We start from the raw sequence: 18,987 nt of genomic DNA on the forward strand, positions 1-18,987 counted from the left end.
CAAGCAAACTAAACAAAACAAGTAAAAAGAATCTTATACACAGTACATATTACTTATCCTACCTAAAGCAATCTTTCACTGATTGTCTAACACAGAATCAATTAACAAATACAAGCTCCTTTGGCTTTGATGATAATCAAGATCTAATCTTACATGAAATGTTATGACCCTATGTAAAAGTCTTGGCACCATGCTAGTGTCTGTCTAGAGACTGAATATGCCTGTCTACCAAGTGCAAATCTAAGTGCCTATAGAAAAAAAAAGAAACAAAATAATACTGGTATTTTGAAGTAGAAGATTATCTTTGGTTGTGCATGTCTATATTTTTATTATTAGAAGACAATACAGAAATGATAAAATAATACCTTTCTGCATCAAGAATATAAAAGGGAAAGACAGAAGCCCCTAAGGCAGTGACACAGAACTTCTGGCCTCTGCACCTGCAAGCCCTGTTCAGTCTCCACTCATGATTGCTGAATACTCCTTCTGGTGTTCAACCAGCTTCAGGAATACTTGATATTTCTTGTCATAATATCTGTGGGAGAAATATGCAAATGTTGAGCAATCTCAAGACAAAGCTGTCATGTGTCTTTCTCTTACATTTAGAAGGGTGTGAATAAATCTGTCATGGTTATGCTGATACTACCCAGGTGTTAGATACAGACGGAATCATGAACAACAGAATGATACATTTAAAACCTGTTACCTATCAATTGTGTGAAGTGCTATTTTCTCCATGTTTGAGGTAGGGATATTTTCTCAGGAAATCAACCCGAAGAGTACAGGTAAACACTAGCAAGATTGGAAGTGAGGCTCAGATCATGTGACTTCAAAGTCTCCACCACCTATACAGATTCATTACACAGTTCCAACATGACTAGTCACAGATCAAAACCCTACCCTAAATGCTGGTGGTGTGGCTCAGCAGTAGAGTGCCTATCTAGTAAGTATGAGACTCTGTGTTCAAAACCCAGGTACTGCTAACACTTCCCCACAAAATAGCCCTAACAACCACAGTATGACCAGGGATGAGGGCAAACACCTTTTTGTCTTATGGATTCCACAACTAAATGCTCTGAGTGAAACCTCAATAGAAATATAATTGATGTCTTTCATGAAGTCATGTCCAGCTTTCCAGGTGTCTGGACTTTTCTCTGTGTTCTCAGGCTGACTCTTCAGGTGAGACTTATTAGTACTGACACTGGTCATAAAAGAACATGTGGCAGAGTAGCTAACTGGAGCTGCGTTGGAATCAAAATCCTGAAAGGAATAACAGCAGTCTGGACTGATGATACTTAAGTCCTGCAACTTAGTCCTTACTCCTCTTGCTTGGGGGGGAGCTTACTGGGGGAGAGGATAGACGAAACCAGTTCAAGATGTCTTGGTACATTTTGCAGTACTCTAAAAAGGAGTGCATACCTGAAGGATTTTCTGTAAGCTGTGAACTGGGGGAGAAAAGTTGTCAGAGAAACCTTGGATAGATACAGAAACGTGGACTTCCCATACATTTCTACCTTAAGCATTAAGGTAATGTAAAAGCTGTGATGGGGTTAAACACATAGCCAACATAAAACATGACCCCATGACTAGCGATGTGACTCAGACATATTAATTGATCGATTTGTGCCTATGTCCTCATCTAGAAATGAGGACAACTATGCGTTCTACCTCAAGAAAGCTGTGTGTGAAGTACTTGACATAACATGTGAAAAACACTTAGAACTAAATGCCAGTTATGTGAGAAATGATGTAAGTACTACTTTATAAGTAATTAATCTAGGAGTATGAAGGTGCTGCTCAAACTCAGTTAATTTATTGATCATAGAATGATTTTAGGACAAGGTTCTGCTTCTAATCATACTCCATGACAAGCTAAGGCTCTTAAGCCATTATTTCACCGTATGACTCATGACAGAGGAACCTCAAAATTGCTAGAAAGGGATTAGGATATTCTCAAAGACTTGAAGATTTCCGATTTTAGTAACAAAAACTTCCTAACAACTTTGTTCATTGGCTTTCAGGGGAATTATATAGTATTTATCTTCTTGTGGTCATTTCATCTCACTTAACATGAACTTCAACTTTTATTCATGGTGTAGTATATGTCAGAAGTATCTTTGCTGTTAAAGACTGAGTCATATTCCATTGTATGTACATATCATGTTTGGCTATGCATTCATCCACTGATGTAGACCTGGGTGTTCTCATTTTAGATATTGTATCTCCTCAATAATCTGTGTTTGGTTCCTTTGGGTACATATTGAGAAATGATCAGATCAATTATTATCAATTGTTATTTCATATCAATAAATATTATCAATTTTCTGAAGAATGGCCATATACAGTTCAGTATCCTTTTACTATACAAGGTTCCGACTTCTCTATACCATTGCTAGCACTTACTATTTTGTTGTTACTGTTGCCTTTGGGTGTCAGGTAATATCTCATTGTAATTTTGATTCACATATAGTGACACTGAGTAATTTTTCTGGCCCTTTATCTATATACTTTGGAGAAATACCTAGTCAAGTATTTTCAAGTATTTGTCATTTCTCTTTTCCTCTTCCTTTTTATATTTTTCTCTCTTTCCCTTCCTCCCTCTTTCCCCTTTCTTTCTCTCCTCTCTCTCCTTTCCCTCCCTTTCCTATCTCTCTTCTCCCCTTCTTCTTCCCTTTCCTTCCTCTTCCCTCTCCTTCCTTCTTCCACTCTCTCCTTTTCTTTCTGTGTGTCTGGGGATACCAAGTTCCTCACACCTGCTAGACAAGGGCTGTATCACCCTGCTGCACCCTCTGCCCACTTCATCATTTCTGACTGAAGTTGCATGGGCTTTTTGTTGTTACACTTTTAAGAGTTCTTAATATATTCTGGAAGTCACTCCATTATTAGATGAACGAATTGCAAAATATATTCTCCTGTGGGTTGACTTTGGTTGACTTAAGGATATTTTAAAAGTCACTGTTTTAGAGCCACATATATATCTGGTCTGGACGTAAGAATAAAATTTGGGATCCTCCTAAAAATTTGTTTACCAAACTATAGTCATTAAATTAGGCTCTATGTAAGAGAGCCTAAGTCCATTGAGCACTCTTCTAAAGTCTCTCCAGCCGTCAGCTGCTTCTGGTGGCAAAGACCTATGACAATGTCTCATGGTTAATATAACTTGAAATCATGAAGCCTCAGAGGGAAAATGGCTCATTTCCTGTTTGTAAAAAACAGCTGCCTGCAGATGGCAGTATAGCACTACGGGTGCCTGGCTGCACTGGAGATGCCAGACTCTTAAAAGAGAACACAGCGGCTTCATGGGAAGAACCGAAAAACAGAGTTCCCTCAAAAATCTTTTCAAGATTAGGGCAACTGATTTCATAATTAAAAAAAAAACAATTTGTGTCTGTGTGCCTGCATGTGTTTGTGTGTGTTTGTGTGTGTGTGTGTGTGTGTGTGTGTGTGTGTGCCTGCATAAGTGTGTGCACACACGAGTATCTTCAGGGAAAAGTAAGTGACATCCAAAGCTTCCACAGACACCCACAGCCCCCTGTGGGTTGATCAAGCCATGCAAAGTCTGCTCCTCCTAGCTTGAAGGATATATTCTAGGATATATCCTAGCTTGTGGGATATATTCAGGAGTTAACAGCCAGAATCCATTTGGAGATAAAGAAATAATAGGAAACTGAATTGCTTTTTCATGGACATTTTGAACTTTCTTAAATAATGACCATGCATTGGAAGATATGCGCTTTTTTTGCTCATCTATTACATGGTATGATAAATTTGTTTGTTTGTTTATGCCAGTACTGGGTCTTGAATTCAGAAGTTTCATGTGTCTTTACATGGCTTTTTCTGCTCAAGGGTAGTTTTCTACCACTTGAGCTATGCCTCTACTTCTAGCATTTTGTTGGTTAATTGGAGATAAGAGTCTCAGGACTTTCTGTCCCAGCTGGCTTTGAACTATGATCCTTAGATCTCAGCCTCCTGTATAGCTAGAAGTACAGGTATGAGCCACCAATATCCAGCTAAAATTTTGTTTTTATGTTTTAACTTCAAATCCTTTCCTCAAATTATAAAGGCAATTTGCACAACTGTCCCTTCATCTTCCAACTCACTGCCAGGAACTTAATAGAGGCCTTTTTAAACATCCTTACTAACCTGGGCTGATCAAAAGCTTTCCATCTTGAGTGCTGACTCCTACCTTTAGACCTTTCAAAATGATTCCCTATGAGAGATCTTGCTAAAAATGTAAAATCTGACTAGCTCCCATCAGTGCTTAAAACTCAGTGTCTCCACTCCCCCAGCAAGAAGATGCTTCAGGGCTAGAGCAAGGCCTCCAAGCAATGTATGAACAGCCCTCCTCTTTCCACACTACTCCTTGTTATCCCCCATCTCACACTTTCTATTTTTGCCTTCTCATATTTTTTTGTAGTGCCCTCAAATACCATGCTATTGAGACTTTTATAACTTTGCAAGCTATTCCCTCTACCAAGGATGTTCCTCCTTGCTTGGTCTGTCTAGCAATTTATTTTAAGCATTTAAAGTCAACTGAGATTTAGCCTCCTCCCCAAAGCTTTCCCTCACTTGTATAGGGTCATCGACCTTTCCTCTTCTTCTCCAGACTACTTTGCTACCTGGTAATACTGTGATGGCAGGTTTGATCCCTTTGTTTTGCTATAATACATATTCATAAATCTTATGACCCTCTATATCTTGCCATGAGCTTGGCATGACGTTTTATAGCAGTTTATCAATCATATTGGGAACTCATTAACAGGGCTCAAAAAATAAATATTTTATTAAATTGGGGTTATAACACTATTCAAGGTCATTTTGGAAATCTCACCAGTAAGTGTACAAATAGACAGGTCCTTTGATGGAAGATCTAAAAGACGCTCACTTTTTATTTTATTGTTATTTTTAAATTTTTGTTCGTTTTGAGGCTTGAACTCAGGGCCTGGGCACTGTCTCTGAGGCTCTTTGTGCTCAAGGCTAGTGCTCTACCACTTGAACCACAATACCACTTCCAATGCTCACTTTTTTTTTTGTTGTTGGTCATGGGGCTTGAACTCTGGGCCTGGGCGCTGTGCCATAGCTCTTCAGCTCAAGGCGAGCACTCTACCACTTGAACCACAGCACTACTTCCAGTTTTCTGGTGGTTTATTAGAGATAAGAGTCTCACAGACTTTCCTTCCTGGGCTGGCTTTGAACCATGGTCCTCAGAGCTCAGTTTCCTAAGTAGCTTGGATTATAGGCATGAGCCACCAGCACCTAGCCGATGCTCACTTTTTTAAGAATGGAGAAAAATCTGCTGCCCATGATCCTGGGGGGATAAACACAGATCTGAGAGTTGATAAATAAAGCTTATCTCATTGGGAATTTTTTCTTTCAACTATCAAGTGAAAGTATTGGATTGATTAATTGACTCTGAAAATTTGTTTCCAATATAGTTGCATGTGTGTGTGTGTGTGTGTGTGTGTGTGTGTGTGTGTGTGTGTTCTTATTGCTCATTATTGTGCACATAAAAATATAACACTTACTTTTTATCTTCATGTCTTGGAAACACAACTTTCCCAACTTTGCTCATTTCTGACATTGCCTCCTGTTAAATGGAAAACAACACAGAGAACTGAATTGGGAGGCTAAACCAAAGGGTCTGTGACAGGCCGGAGCATTAACATTAGAATTCACTTCCCTCTAATGTATTCAGCCAGTTGTTTTGCTTTGTTTTCAACTCATTTTTCTCTGGGAATAAGAATAAAAGCCAATGAACAGTTGTTGAGGTTACATTTGTGGACATCAGGGGCTTAAGACATAGCTGTGCACTAAGATCTCTATGGCCTAAACAACCCAGAATTCAACACTGGGGCTGCCTCCAGGGTTCCCAGGGAGGTATTCTCTCCCTTCCTCATTACTTGTACACAGAGGCTGGAATTCAGTCACTGAGTCGGCTGTCTACCTGCCTACTGATAATACCTGAATGACCTTCACGCCTAAGGTTTACAATAAAGTCCTTAAGCCCTCTTTGATTTGTCTTTAGCTCTTTCCCCAGCAGTGTCTGAATTTGTGAATATAGATGTGAGATCTATAGACTGAGATTGATCTGAGTTCTGGAATGGTACTTCAGGACATTCTGGTTTTTACCTGATTCTTTATGGCATCTGGGAGGAAACTATATGACGTGATGTCTACCATTGATTCTGACAACTCCATTATATGAATAGAAGGGTTAAGTTTCCTTAGAAATCTCCCAAGGCTAAGGCCACAAGAAAGTTAGGTGGATTAGAGTGAACTCAAATTCTGGAGTCCAACAGACCTTACTGTGAAATATGGCAAACAATTGCACAACAAAGCACCATAAAACAGACCAGGCTTTAGGAACAGCTATTGAAATGCTGTCCAGAATGTAGTCATTCTTGAGTCACATGTACAACTTCTTATTCCACAGATTTACCAATTGCTTACTATGTACCAAATACTGGCTAGAAATAAAGATTTGGATATAATATACTCTTGGTCCTGGAGATACTCATATATTAGCAAGAAAGGGAAAAATGAAATGTCTGATTACCATATAGAATGTAAGAACTCTTGGATATCTTCAAAATGTTAGTGTCTCTCTAATAATCTCTGCCACTTTATTGTGATATTGGTTGATATGTGTAACACTAATGAACTACAGACATGTCATATATTCCCTGGTTTCTGTGTTGATTATCAGTCCTCTCCATCTCTTGCTCCTAATCTAAGTATAAGTTACACCAGGGCAGGAGCTTGGTCTGCCAAATCTTAGCACCTAGAATATTTATAAAAGGCACCAGTCCCTTTCATCCACCAAGCCTTGCTCTCAATACATGAGGACTACAGAGAGGCGTGGACCTTTACTCAAGGAGCCCAAGGCAGAATGGAAAAGACATTAGGTGTGAACAAAAGCAAATATTCTAAGTACTGTATTAGAAGTGGCTAAGCCTCTGTTCAGCCATCATTTAAGGTTAGGAAATCTGGTATGTGATTCTCTCCCCACGGACAGTGTGAACATCCTGCACTAATTTTTTTTTTTGTTTGTTGTTTTGGGTACAGTCATGGGGCCTGAACTCTGGGCCTGGGTGCTGTCCCTCAGCTCTTCAGCTCAAGGCTAGTGCTCTACCACTTGAGCCACAGCGCCACTTTCGGCTTTTTTCTTTTTGCTTATGTGGTGCTGAGGAATCGAACCCAGGGCCTCAGGCAAGGCAAGCACACTACCACTAAGCCACCTTCCCAGCCCCCATCCTGCACTAGTTTTACATTTGCCTAGGCTTCCATGGATGAGAAAGGCTGAGAAGGTGCTGATCAGGAGAACAGAGATGCTAGAGTACCAAGAACACTGGTAACAGGAAGAAAGGCAGCCTTAAGTGGAGAGATTTTTTTTTAAGGGATGAAAAATGATCATCCAGGAAACCATAGAGGAAAGACAACATTTAGAAAGGGCTCAATTAACTATGTACATATGACCATATAAGATGATGCTAAGCAAAATGTACTATAACATATGGAAAAAAGCAGTTTTTCTTTGTTGTTGTTGTTTTTAAGGTATTATGTGATTTATTTTTTTCTTTTGTGTTTTTTTTTTCCTTAGGGTTTATCCCCTATTGTCACCATATTTGATTTTGATACCCTGGATATTGTATATATGTTTATCTGAACTGGGGAAGGGAAGGGGAACAGCAAAATGGTGACACAAAGGACAAAGGGTGAACCAATGCAACTGTGATACTCACAGGACTGTTCAGCTTGGGGAGGGGACTCAGGGGAGGGAGGAAAATGAGGGAGGGGGTAACAAGTTTGTCAAGAAATGTACTCACTGCCTTACATATGTAATGTAACCCTCTGCACATTACCTTGACAATAAAATTAAAGTTAAAGAAAAGGGCTATCTGAAGGAGCAGACAGTCAACCGTGTCTTACTAAAGTTGCTTCTGCTCCATGAGAAGAGCTCTTCTTATTCTACAATGTGTCAGGACCTTTTCACAGACTGAGCTCAGATTTACTTAAAAGCAAGCCCTGCATCATGCTAAGATGGGCTCAGAAATCCCTATTCCCAAGTTTCCCACTCTTTTCTTTTGTCCTTGCGCCTGTCCTCTGCTATGCTTCTGGGAAAACCTTGCCCCTATCACTACCCCTGAGTCTGGCACATGCCTGGAAGGAGGCTCTTCCTGGTTGTGTTTAGGCCCACACTTGAGACAACATTCCAGGGTTGCCTTCATGGGTGGGATTCAGGAAACGTGTATTGTAAAGGGTACTTTATAAATGTTATTGCCCTCCCACTGCAACAGATGTGAAGACAAATGGCAGACATCAGGGAATTCTCTCTTCCTTTCTTCACAGTACCTTGGCTAGTTTTAAAAATAAATTGCTTTGAAATTACAAGTATTACAAATACTTGTAATCAAGATTTCAAAGGCTTGAAAAGGTGTTACTTTGTTTCTGAAAAATAATTGATTCCACTTAGGTCAGGTTCCCATTCCACTGAGAAGATTTTTTTTTCCTTACTCATTCCTGCTGCCTTTCCTATATAACGCCCCCTCAGCCCCCACCATAACTGAGTTATTTGCTCCCCCAGGAACTTATCCTTCTGTCTCCCAGAGCATTTATGACATGGCGCCATGCTTTTTTGTTAACACATCAGTCTCCCCAAGTAGACTGTAGCTCCTTCAGGCAGGAATGGTTACAATTATTTTCACTGCCAACTCAGCATCTGGCATATCATATGCACTCAGGGAATGTCGACAGAGTGAATGAACTTGAGGATAGATAATACACGTGACAGAATGTTAAAATGGAAGTTCTGGCTGAGATCTAAAGATGACAGATGTAAGATACCAGAGTGAGTTGGAAAGAGACCACCTTAAAGAGTTTGTAAAAAGGGTGTTTGAGGGCCCACAACATCAACTCTTAAATCCTTCATCTGCATGGAAGATTAGACAAAGAAATGAATTCTTAGGAAAGCTGTTGTTTTACTAGGCACCAGGCCTCCTTCCACAGTTAGTTATAAAGAGAGCATCTCCTTCAAAAGTCAACACAGTAGGGACTCATTGAGGCCAGCATAGAACTGGGTGCCTGACTCTCAGGATGTGGCACACAATGGATTGTGGACAACTTTTGCCAGGAAGGGATGGGTGGTCTGGCAGCATCTTCAGTATAGAAATGAGAATTTGCAATGGGATCAACAAACACTGCCAGAGCTTACAAGTTCCCAGGCACAGCCATTTCCCACACCTAAGGCAGCCCATATGGGAGAGGCTATAGTGGGTAGATTTAGATTTTTGTCCAGTATAACTGCCTATTGATGATAGAGAGCAGGAGATGAATGATTGGCTTTCTTGTTCCTTTTCTTTGTCTTCTGGGGGTACTGTGGTTTGAACGCAAGGGCTCACAATTGATAGGCAGGAGCTCTACTGCTTAAGCCATGCATCCAGCAGGAACCACTACATGTCTAAGAAATTAAGAGAAAAGCCACCTGCTAGAGTGAGAGGCTATAACAATAACAGAGATACTGGAATGAGAGGTTTTCAGACGTGGAGTGCGTCTAAAAAACTCTAGGTCAGAGCCAGGGACTAGCTGTTCTTGCCTATTAAGCTATAATAGTTGGAAGTCCATTTAAGAAAATGTTGATCAGGTAAGAACTTTTCTATACCTTTAATTTATGATCCTTTATGAATTCCAACCTCCTCAGAGAATAAGAATGGAGCTAATGTGTTGGAGAGGAAGCGAGTAGGGAAAAGTACAAAATCTGATTATAGTAACCTAATCCATTGTGGTAGATCCCAGCTGGAGAAACGGGAATGTGAGTAACATTCACCTGTATATAGCCCTTGATATTTAAGCTTCTCTGAATTTTACCTAGGTCTTATAACAATTATATGATCTAGTTGATGTACTTATCTAAGAAATGAAGGCAATAATCATAATTTTAAGCCAGGGTAGGAAGCATAAATGGAAGGTAAAACATAAAGCTATTTTCCAATTCTGTCTCAAGAGAATGAGGTAGCACAGGTCTGTGGTCCTAACTACTTGGGAGACTGAGACTGGACAATCCTTTCAGTCAGCCTGGGAGATCAAGAATAATCTGAGCAATGTAACAAGACTCCCATCTCATAAAAAGAGAAAAGATTTAAAAGAAATGTGCAAATTATTCTATGCCTTTTTTGTTTTATACCACTTGCTCAACACAAATTATACATGTATAATCAAGATCAGATGAAACCAAAGTGTTAACAAGTTCAAAAGCATGAGTGATAAACAATTTTTATTGCCGACATTTTATGGTTTAAAATATTTCTACAATATAAAAATATTGATTTAATCATTATAGGAAAATAAAAATAGATGGCCTTCTGTTTTTTAAAAGTGATGCTTACAGGGGCTGGGAAGGTGGCTCAGTGGTAGAGTGCTTGCCTTGCATGCCTGAGGCCCTGGGTTCGATTCCCCAGCACCACATAAGCAAAAAGCAAAAAGCCGGAAGTGGCGCTATGGCTCAAGTGGTAGAGTGCTAGCCTTGAGCTGAAGAGCTGAGGGACAGCGCCCAGGCCCCCCCCCCCCAAAAAAAGTGATGCTTACAGCTGGGTGCCCATGGCTTTTGCCTGTAATCCTAGCTACTCAAGATGCTGAGATCTAAGGATACCAGTTCAAAGTCAGCCAGGGTAGGAAAGTGTGTGAGGCTCTCATCTCCAAGTAGCCACCAAAAAGCTGAAAGCAGAGCTGTTGTTCAAGTGGTAGAGTGCTAGCCTTAGGCAATAAAAGCTCAGGGATAGTGCCCAGATTCTGAGTTCAAGCCTCAGGACAAGCACACAATGCTTACATTAGGTAGTCAGAATGACTCAGGATTACCTTTGTCCCTCTTGGAAGGCAGGGATCATTATAAGTACCTGTCACAGTACGGAGAATGCTCAAAGAATCAGTGCTGTCATCACAACCAGCCCTGCTGACTTTCCCAGTTTCTCCAAGTAATTAACGCAAAACTGAAACCTCATGAACTCCCTGGCTGCAGTAAATCTGGAAATCACCACGGCATAACAATATGAATTTATTGTGGAAATGCTGACACATGCTAAATATAGTCACCCCCCCCTCCACACAATATATTTCTGTTCAAAAGGGTTTATTTGAAGTTGGACTCCAAACTCATACTTTCTGTCAGCATGCAGGGGCCGGAGGATCTTAATTTGCAGCACGCTACCCTCTTTGTTTGAGAGTCTAGACAGTACAATGAATAGAGTGACTTTTCTTTTTGCTTCTTGCCCACACAATGAAGGCCTTTTAAAAAACAAAATATTTTGCAAAATAGCATTTTAATCACTTCTTTTCTTTCTCTCTCTAAAGCAGAGCTATAAATAAACCATGAAAGTTCACATTTGATTGTCATTTCTCAAAGTAAGTGAAGGGCTTCTGTAGGGAAAAAATGAGGGCCCTGTAGCTGCCCATAAAAGACCCCATTCATGGGCTTGACCCTTCCTTGGCATGTCAGGGTCCAGATACTAGTCAGCACACTCTGCTTACCCCCTTTCTTCAGGCAGTGCTGGCAATCACCAGGCCTCTGTGTGGGCAGGGGAAACACCCAATTCTCATGTGTTATGGCTTGGCTAGGGAGCTACCAAAGACCTTTAGGCTACAGTGGAGTAACTTACCAAAGAAGAGGGCCCTTCAGCATCTTTGGAGATGGTTTCCTCGTGAAACTTCCAACATATTGATGTTGGCAATTTGGGGAACAGGAAATGTGGTACTTTCTCCTCTATGTTAGGAACCCAAAGGGTGCCTAGATTTAGATGGCAAGACTGGTAATGTCCAGAGTCACAATCTATAGGACAGAGTATGTCAGGGCCTGGTGCAGTGGGAGCTAGCTATCCATAGACTTCCATGAGGCAGGGCATCATCATTTGGGGCAAATGTTTGGCACAATCATGGCATCTATGGGTGCTTGGTTAATGTCTGTAAGTTGCTTAATGAAAGGGTAGTCCCTTTCATAATGTAAGATCATCAACACTGATGTTTTCTGGAGGGCATATCCACATACCCAGAAAGTATTTGGGATGACCCATTAAGATTCTGAAAGAAAACATTGGAAATACCATTTATATAATTCTTTAGACTAAAGAAATTAAGATGAACCACCATTATCTACACAGATTGTCAGCAGAGCTATCAGGGCAGACACACATCAGACAGTAATGAGGGTTCTTGAGGAGAATGGAGGCTCTCCCACACCAAGGAGAAACTGCATGGTGCTTGCGTGTGTGTTCTTTGCTTCCAGGATCTGCTACGTGTAAATCCAGCTCAGTAGATTTACACGTAGCATGCGATTTAATTTAAACTAATTTTCATGAAATGGGCAAGGGGCTAAAAAGATTCCTCAGTGCGTTGTAGGTGAAGGTGATGATTCAGATCCAACTACAGAAGGAAACACTGACATTTTTACTCAGTACTCTCTTCATAGTATAAAGTAAATACAATGAACACCAAGAGAGATAAGAAAAGAACTAGGGGGGAAACTAAAATTATCAAGAAGTCTAGTTGAGACATGGGCATACAGGCCCTGTAACCCCAGCAACTGGCATGGTGAGGTAAAAAGATAACCAGCCCGAGCCAGTCCTGGGCTACAGAGTTAGACTCTGTGGACAAACTTAAATCACAGAAAAACCCTTTCATGCTTTTACATAAATTAAGTTTTCACATAATGAGGATGGATGCTTAATTTTTTTCTTCACTGATGGGATACATGGTCCAAAAGAACTGTTTTGTCTTTCCTCAGCAACTGACCACCACTGTCATTCCTGTTATAGTTTAAGCCATCATTTCTCAGATGCTTACTTTGTGCATTGTGACAATGGCTTTATGTACATGACCTTTGGAACCCTTGGACTGCCTTAGTGACCCTGATAGTATCAAGTATCTCCATTTGATGCATGATGAAGTGAACAGAGAAAAATAGCGTAAGTATTTAAAGAACATTGTTCAAAGTCATAAAGCTAATTTGTAGGAAAACTAGAATGCCTGTTCTAACTCCAGGCCATTCCCTAGCTATGTTTTCAGACACAATGGTATCATCCTCCTTGTAATGAAAAGCACTGTTCTCTGATTTCCCTAGGCTGAAGTTCAGATCCCATCTCTATTTGTTGGCTATGTGATGCTTTGAGTGTGTGTGTGTGTGTGTGTGTGTGTGTAAATGAGCATGTGACATTCATTAACCTGTGATATGTACTACACCTTTTTCATAGATGCTGACACACACAACTCTGAAGTACATGAATCTGCCTTCTTGAGGAACTCTGACTCATTTTACTGGAACAAAAAGTTCATGTGCTAATGTGTGGGCCAAGGCACATGACACTCCATAGAAAAACAGAAAATCTCCAAGCAATGTGATTTTCATCCAACAAGCATTAAGAAGCGACTGATTGTTCTTTTATTTATTTCATTGTTTTTGTTTTTGACACAATCATCTTTCAAGCTGCACCTGGTATTCCTTGAAACCACTGGGCAATGGAAACAATAATGCCCATGAAATGTAGGAAGAGATGAGAGGAAGCAGTAGGAGTGGACATTATCATTAATCATAGAAAGACCGGCACTTGGTTATTGTTTTAAATACACAGGATTGAATGCATGAGGATACACATTTATTAAAATTCACCAAACTCTGTATTTAACATCTCAGTATTCTATCTCAGGTGTACTATATCTCAATTTTAACATTACAAAAAGGAAAACATGGTTTATGTGTACAAGTGTGTCAATATACTTTCATGTTGTTATTTCACATGTAAAATAAAAATCCAAAATTTTTACATATTCAGTTCTTTTAATTAAAGTTTATCTTTGCTTTGTTTCTTGATTATAAAAGAAGGGATACATAGAATGCGTCTGATTTCTTAAAAAAATGGAGCTATTCGTGGGAAAATACAGCATTTGAGAGAATAATAGGCCTGGGATTTCATCTATGTTCAGGAGTGTACTAGATGTGGAACTAAGACTCAGTTTTCTCATTAAGAAAGTAGGAATAATAAAACATACCCAGAGAAACTCCCTGCCTAGCATCAGTATCCAACGCTCTGATTACCACCTCCTAGCTGCTCTTTACTTTGGTCCCTTTACTACTGTAAAGGGTTTTCAGAGAGAGAGTGAGAGAGACAGAGACAGAGAGACAGAGACAGAGAGAATGAGTACAGTGTGGCGATTAAAAAATAATAGGCCTTGACTATAATAGATTTCTAGTTTGCAATTGGGCTTTACCACTTAGGATCTATATGATCATTAACAAGAAAATTACCTGCTTTCTTTCTGGCTGTTTGCTTATCTGAAAAGGTTAACATGGGATACTCACCTGAGTGCTATAAACAGAGGTACTCAAAATAGCACCTGGGTCTATTTACATTGAAGTAAACACTGGACAAACCTTATACATCTGTTATCTTGCTGACCTGCACACTCCATATGGCAGAGTGGGGTTTTTTTTGCAATTTTTTTATTGTAATAAAGTGATTATATAAATTTCACAAATTTCACAGTATTATAGGATAGTGATACTTAAAGTCACAAACACATTCTAACCTTCATGGGGCAAATTGTCTTTATTGTGGTCTATAAAGTTTATGAGTTCTGTGAGCTTTGATTTTTCAGTTATTTCTTCTACATCAGGTGATATGTACATTTCTTTCCTTTTTGCTTAGTGTCAGTTGTTCCCTCTTTCCCACTCATTCCCTCCCTCCATAGCTGCCATTGAGTTGCTTGGTTCATTTGATCAATGGCCAGTGCAGGTGATGGGTCCCACTGTTGTATGCTTTCCCCATTTCCCTCTATTTCTGTGTCCTCCTCCTCGTTTCCCTCTGATGTGCACATACATACATGGTCAGCAGCATGGGGGTCATTTAGTAATGATTTGACCAGATGAGTGGAGGTCCTTTGTTTCTCGAGTCTTGTTTACTTTGTCGTATCACCTTATGTTTTGGATTTAACATCCACTTATCAGGGAGACCATGTGATGTTTGTCTCTTTGCTCTTGGCTTACCTCACTCAGCATGATTTCTTCTAGTTCTATCCCTGTGAATGACACTATTTTGTCCTTTCTAATGGCTGCATAATATTCCATTGTATATAGGTACCACAGTTTTTTGATCCATTCATCCATAGTGGGGCATCTAGGTTGTTTCCATATCCTGGCTGTTGTAAACAGTGCTGCAATAAACATGGAAGTGCATGTGTCCTTGTATCTTGGTTCCTGTTGTTCAGGATAGATGCCTAAAAATGTTATGGCTGGGTCATAAGGGAGGTCAATATTTAGCTTTCTGAGGATCCTCCAGACTGCTTTCCAAAGTGGTTGTATAAGTGTACATTCCCACCAGCAGTGCAATAGGGTTCTTCTTTCTTCGCATCCCCTCCAGAATTTGTCGTTGGCTGACTCTAGGATGTGGGCCATTCTGACTGGGGTAAGGTATGGTTACAGCTTTTATTTATTTCATTTGCTGCCCTAAAAACTGTGCTTGGGTAGAATATGCACTCCATCAATATTTGTTGAATCAATCAGTGAAGGAAGTGAGTTGGATTTTGTTACTCTGGGTCCTGACACCAAATGTATGGGCTTTTCCTCACACCAACTGGTTCTCCAACTCTCCAGGGACCAACTTGGGTCCTAAAATTAGGTTCATTTCTGACACTAACTACACAGAATTAAGGTCAGGCTTCCCACTTTAAAAGCTATATCCCATAGTCTGCCTCCACTTGAGATATCAACCTCAAGGCCCAGACCTTCCTACTTTACACACTCCCATTCCCCAAAGTTGGGTCATTTCCTAGAATGGGCTCACCGAATTCAGAAAAACAGGTGACTTTCTATTTTCAGTCATGAGCAGCCAAAAGGAAAAGACACAGAGGACAAGGTATGAGGGTGGGAGAGAATGTAGTGAGCTTGGTCCCCTTTCTAGACATGTCACTTGACAGCACCTTCAAGCTAGAAGCTCTATGAACCCCATCATCTAGAGATTCTTGGGGTGCAATGGATTAAATAAATCATTGGCCATTGCTGGTGGAACTGAAATCTCCAATCCCTCTCCTCTCCTGGACAATAAGAGGAGAGGCTGGAATTTCTGATTCTCCATATCACATCATCTTTGTGGTCCCCATTCCCATTCTGAAACCTGTGGGGGCCACCAGTTATTTCATTAGCTACATATGCAAAGATATCTTTCTGCAGAGTCCACAGGTTGAAGATCTTTTTTTGGCTAACCAAAGGTTTTTACAGGTCCAGGAGCCAGGGTAAACACTAAACATTTTAATTCAGCATTAGGTCTTTCCCTCTTAAAACTGCAATAGACTCTAATAGCATGTGTGTGTGTGTGTGTGTGTGTGTGTGTGTGTGTGTGTGTGTGTGTGTGTGTGTGTGTGTGTGTGTGTGTGTGTGTGTGTGTGTGTGTGTGTATGTAGTGGACAATGCACCTTTGTACCTGTATACTAGCACTAGGAACTTGAATTTATTCTGAAACTATGCTCCCACCCTTTTTCTTTTTGCTTTAGGTTACTTTTTCCCAACCCAGCCTTGGATCATGATCCTCCTACCTCTACCTCTTAGTAGTTAGGATTACAGGCTACATCAACATGCCTGGCTTGATTTAGTAGGTAGGTTCTCATTAATTTTTATGGCTTATTCCATCCTCAAATTGTGAACCTCCAATCTGTATCCTTAGCCGTTTCTTAACTTTTCTTGCACATAGCTTCATCTGAAATAGACACTATTTTTTGTTTTCCTCCACCTCTGTGGCCCTCATCTCTGCTCCTAGCTCTTGATTCTGAGCACCATGAAAGCAGAGTTCTTGGCTTTCTTCTTCACAGATGCATTTCTAGCTCTTAGGCATTAGTTAAATGTTAGATAAAAGTATAAATTTATTGATGTCTATTTTATGCAAGGTAGTGTGAATTTGTATTTTACCTATTTGATCCTTACAATTACTCTGTAGGCAGCGTCTTATCTAAATTTATAATGAGGAAACAGAAACTCAGAGAAGTTAAGTGATTTGCCTAAGCTAGTGAATGGCTAGCTGAAACTCCAAGCTTGCTTAACTTGTGAATAGACTGAGCCTAAATGTTCAAAGGAGTGGCACTGATCAAGACACATAGTATCCATAAACTGCTCTGTTCAATGGCAACACCTTGTACAAGTTCTTAAACCTTATAAACAAGTTTTTAAGACTTCCTGGAGGAGTTCACTGTCGCTAGCAGATCCTTAGCTTGAGTCCATGGCAAGTTATCTTCATTTGATGACTTTGGGGCCCTGCAAAATTCTAAAGGATTGTTCACTCCATTATCAAAGGCAAATCTGAGGTAGGAGGGAAGGGCTGGTAGGGGGAAAACAAAGGAGGAGGCAACAATGCTCAATAGGAAATGTACTCATTACCTTGCTCATATAACTGTAACACCTCTGTACACAATTTTTACAATAAAAAACATAAAAAAGGCAAATTTGATCACAGTCATTATACTATACCCACACACCCACACAGACAGCAAGGTTGAATCACTGATGTATAGAAAGAATGTTCATATTTCTCCCTGAAACAAACAAAATTAGTACCAGCTATATGAGCCTGAGTAAAACCCTTTCTCTTCCTTGGACTCACTTGTCTTATCAGAATAATAAGAAATTTGGATTAAATTATCTCTGTAGTCTGTGCCAGTTCTGAAAGGACTCCATGGCTCTATGCTCATGTGGTTTTTTTGGGCGGGGGGTGGCGGGAGGGAACCAGTCATGAGGCCTGAACTCTGGGCCTGGGCGCTGTCCCTCAGCTCTTCAGCTCAAGGCTAGCACTCTACCATTTGAGCCACAGTGCCACTTCCGGCTTTTTTTTTCTGCTTATGTGGTGCTGAGGAATCGAACCCAGGGCCTCATGCATGCAAGGCAAGCACTCTACCACTGAGCCACCTTCCCAGCCCCTCATGTGTTTTTTTTTTTTAAAGGAACTATCAGTTGACAAAGTTACTCCTCACTCCTAATGGTACGCTTTATGAGGGTCTTACTAGGCCTACTCTGGCCGCAAATATTTTCTCAGTAATGTGCAGTTTTATTCAAATGCAATCATGGGTCATACAGCACAAGAGAGTGGCCCTATGTTAGGTAGACTACTTATTTCTGTCATGAGATTTGGAGGCAGGATCCTAGTACATTGCCCAGCTTCTAAAGGCTGGCTTCAAACATGAATAGAGAGCAAGTATTCACAATCTTTACAGGCATTTGGCTCACCTCTTATGTCTCATGTTAGGGAGGGAAGGGTTTGAACTCAGGGCCTCATGCTTACTAGGAATGTACTCTACCACTTGAGTCATGCCCCCAGCTCTTTGTTGGTATCACTATTTAGATAGTCTCTCATAATTTTGCTGGGGCCAGCCTGGCTATGGTCTTTTTATTTATGCTTTCTATATAGCTTGGGTTACAGGCATGCCCCACTATGTCTAACTTATTGGTTGCAAAGGGGTCTTATCAACTTTTTCCTTAGGATAGCCTTAAATAGTGATCTTTCCAATCCCTGTCTCCCAAGTAGTTGGAATTACAGATGTGAACCACAATGACTGGCCTTACAAAGTTTCTAAAGGTAAAAATATCAAGCTTTTTACTAAAATCATCAGGAAGGTTATAGATTCCAAAATCCAAACCAACATTCAACTCATTATCTATTATTGACTGGAACAGAAGCATCCTGCTGATATTTCTGGCTAAAAATGGAATAATATAGTGTAGTGAACTATAATAGAAATAAATACTAATGTCAAGAATAGTAACTCAGTGTCAGTAATAATAATGGCAACTAGAACTCACTGAATAGGCCAATGCTGTATTAAATGCTTTCCCTGCTTTCTATCCCCAAGTGAAAACCAAAAGAGCATAGTCTAGAAGCTATATTCTTAAAGGTTTATGGTAGAACAATGACTTTGAATAGACTGTAATCTTCATTCTAGCTCTGACATTTACCATTTTGATTCTCA

The 18,987-nt window shown here is 40.2% G+C and overlaps 1 protein-coding gene across 4 annotated transcripts in view; it reads right to left on the reverse strand.

Moving 5' to 3' along the window:
- Positions 1-305: 305 nt before the first annotated feature.
- The window catches only part of Fggy (FGGY carbohydrate kinase domain containing), a 363,024-nt gene continuing 344,342 nt past the window's right edge, over positions 306-18,987 (reverse strand). For 3 of the 4 annotated variants that reach the window (XM_013022325.1, XM_013022324.1, XM_013022327.1), the window contains 2 exons: positions 5,526-5,587; positions 306-535 (listed from right to left, as the gene is read on the reverse strand). In XM_013022325.1, coding sequence (XP_012877779.1) covers positions 454-535; positions 5,526-5,587 — 144 coding nt within the window. In that variant the 3' untranslated portion in view covers positions 306-453. The remainder of the gene's footprint in view (positions 536-5,525; positions 5,588-18,987) is intronic. The other variant, XM_013022326.1, reaches the window with a different exon arrangement.

Source organism: Dipodomys ordii, unplaced genomic scaffold (assembly GCF_000151885.1).
Source record: "Dipodomys ordii isolate 6190 unplaced genomic scaffold, Dord_2.0 Scaffold61, whole genome shotgun sequence".
Lineage (NCBI taxonomy): Eukaryota > Metazoa > Chordata > Mammalia > Rodentia > Heteromyidae > Dipodomys > Dipodomys ordii.